At 37.7% G+C, this 1,226-nt stretch overlaps 1 protein-coding gene across 1 annotated transcript; it reads left to right on the plus strand.

Annotated features, from left to right (window-relative positions):
- Nucleotides 1–253: 253 nt before the first annotated feature.
- LOC110034972 (auxin-induced protein 6B-like) lies at nt 254–902 on the plus strand. Its single transcript, XM_020739211.1, has 2 exons — nt 254–760; nt 890–902. The coding sequence occupies exon 1, from the start codon at nt 298–300 to the stop codon at nt 739–741; it is 444 nt and encodes a 147-aa protein (XP_020594870.1). The 5' UTR covers nt 254–297; the 3' UTR covers nt 742–760; nt 890–902.
- Nucleotides 903–1,226: the final 324 nt, after the last annotated feature.

A 1,226-nucleotide genomic window follows, 5' to 3' on the forward strand; every position in this document is an offset into this window, starting at 1 on the left:
GTTCGGCAATTTGCCTACGTTCTCGGGAGCAGAGCTCCACTACGATTGATGCGCTCCGCTACGCTCGCTCATTCTGTTCCACTCCAACATCCGTCCCTTATCTGGTACATGAGCCATACCTAACTGAGATACATAAATACATATAAATTAGTTGCTACATAAGAAATTTTCCATTAAAAAAACACATCAAAACGCTCCTATAAATTCCAATACATGCAACAAAGTCCATTCCATCATCACCACCACAATCAACACCAACCTTCCTCACATTTTCTTCACAAACCAAAACCAACCTCCATGGATTCAGCTAAATCCAGCAACAAAATCACAGACACAGTTGCTCTTCAGCAGATTTTTCAGAAGTGGAAAAAATTCGCCATAACTCAAAAAACCAAAATCAACCAACTGAAGAAAACCTTCTCCTTCTCAGAAACGTCATCAGAGCTGAACAGCAATGTTCCCAAAGGCTATTTTGTGCTGTGCGTTGGAACACAGATGAAGAGATTCAGAGTTCCAATGGAGTTTTTAGAGAACAAAGCTTTCCAAGTTCTTCTTCAGGAAGCTGAAGAGGAGTTTGGGTTTCAGAACGAAGGAGTTCTGAGAATTCCTTGTGATGTTGCCATGTTTGAGAATGTGGTTAAAATTGTGGATAAGAAGAAGAATAAGGTCGTGGTTCGTCAGTGCTTGTCTGAGGCTGATCTGAGTCATGTTTGTTTGTTGCAGGAGGAAATGTGCTGGTGAAAAGTAAGGGAAGAATCAGGTCCATTACTGATTTCATATCTTGATTTTGATTTTTGAGTTCTCTTTGTTTTTGAGTTATATGGTTATGAGATTTTGAGGTGGAGAAGAGGAAGATGATGTGTTAATTTAGAGAAAATATTACGTGCAGGCAAGATAGGTGTTTCAAGTAATATCAACATTCAGTATATGTGGATGCCGCGTGTAATGTTCGCTCGCTAATTCATCAACAAGGCAATGATGAAATATTATGTGCGGTTAACGTACATGTGGATTGGCGGTATTGCAAATTCACACTATCCGCACATATTCTTTCTGTGTGTAATATTTTTTTCTCCAAAGAAAATGACTAAATTATTTGGAAGTATATTAGCTTTCTCATGACTTCATAAAAAATGTTTTTTTTCTTTTTCAAGGATGGAAAAGAAAATGTATCAGTTGTTGGGACATTAATGAGCTGATCTCACATAAATGTTGAATTTTTAAAA

The sequence above is a fragment of the Phalaenopsis equestris genome, unplaced genomic scaffold, assembly GCF_001263595.1.
Source record: "Phalaenopsis equestris unplaced genomic scaffold, ASM126359v1 Scaffold195011, whole genome shotgun sequence".
Lineage (NCBI taxonomy): Eukaryota > Viridiplantae > Streptophyta > Magnoliopsida > Asparagales > Orchidaceae > Phalaenopsis > Phalaenopsis equestris.

Excerpts from the sequence above, each read along its gene's own strand:
- LOC110034972 (XM_020739211.1), top strand. The coding sequence starts at position 298 with ATGGATTCAGCTAAATCCAGCAACAAAATCACAGACACAGTTGCTCTT.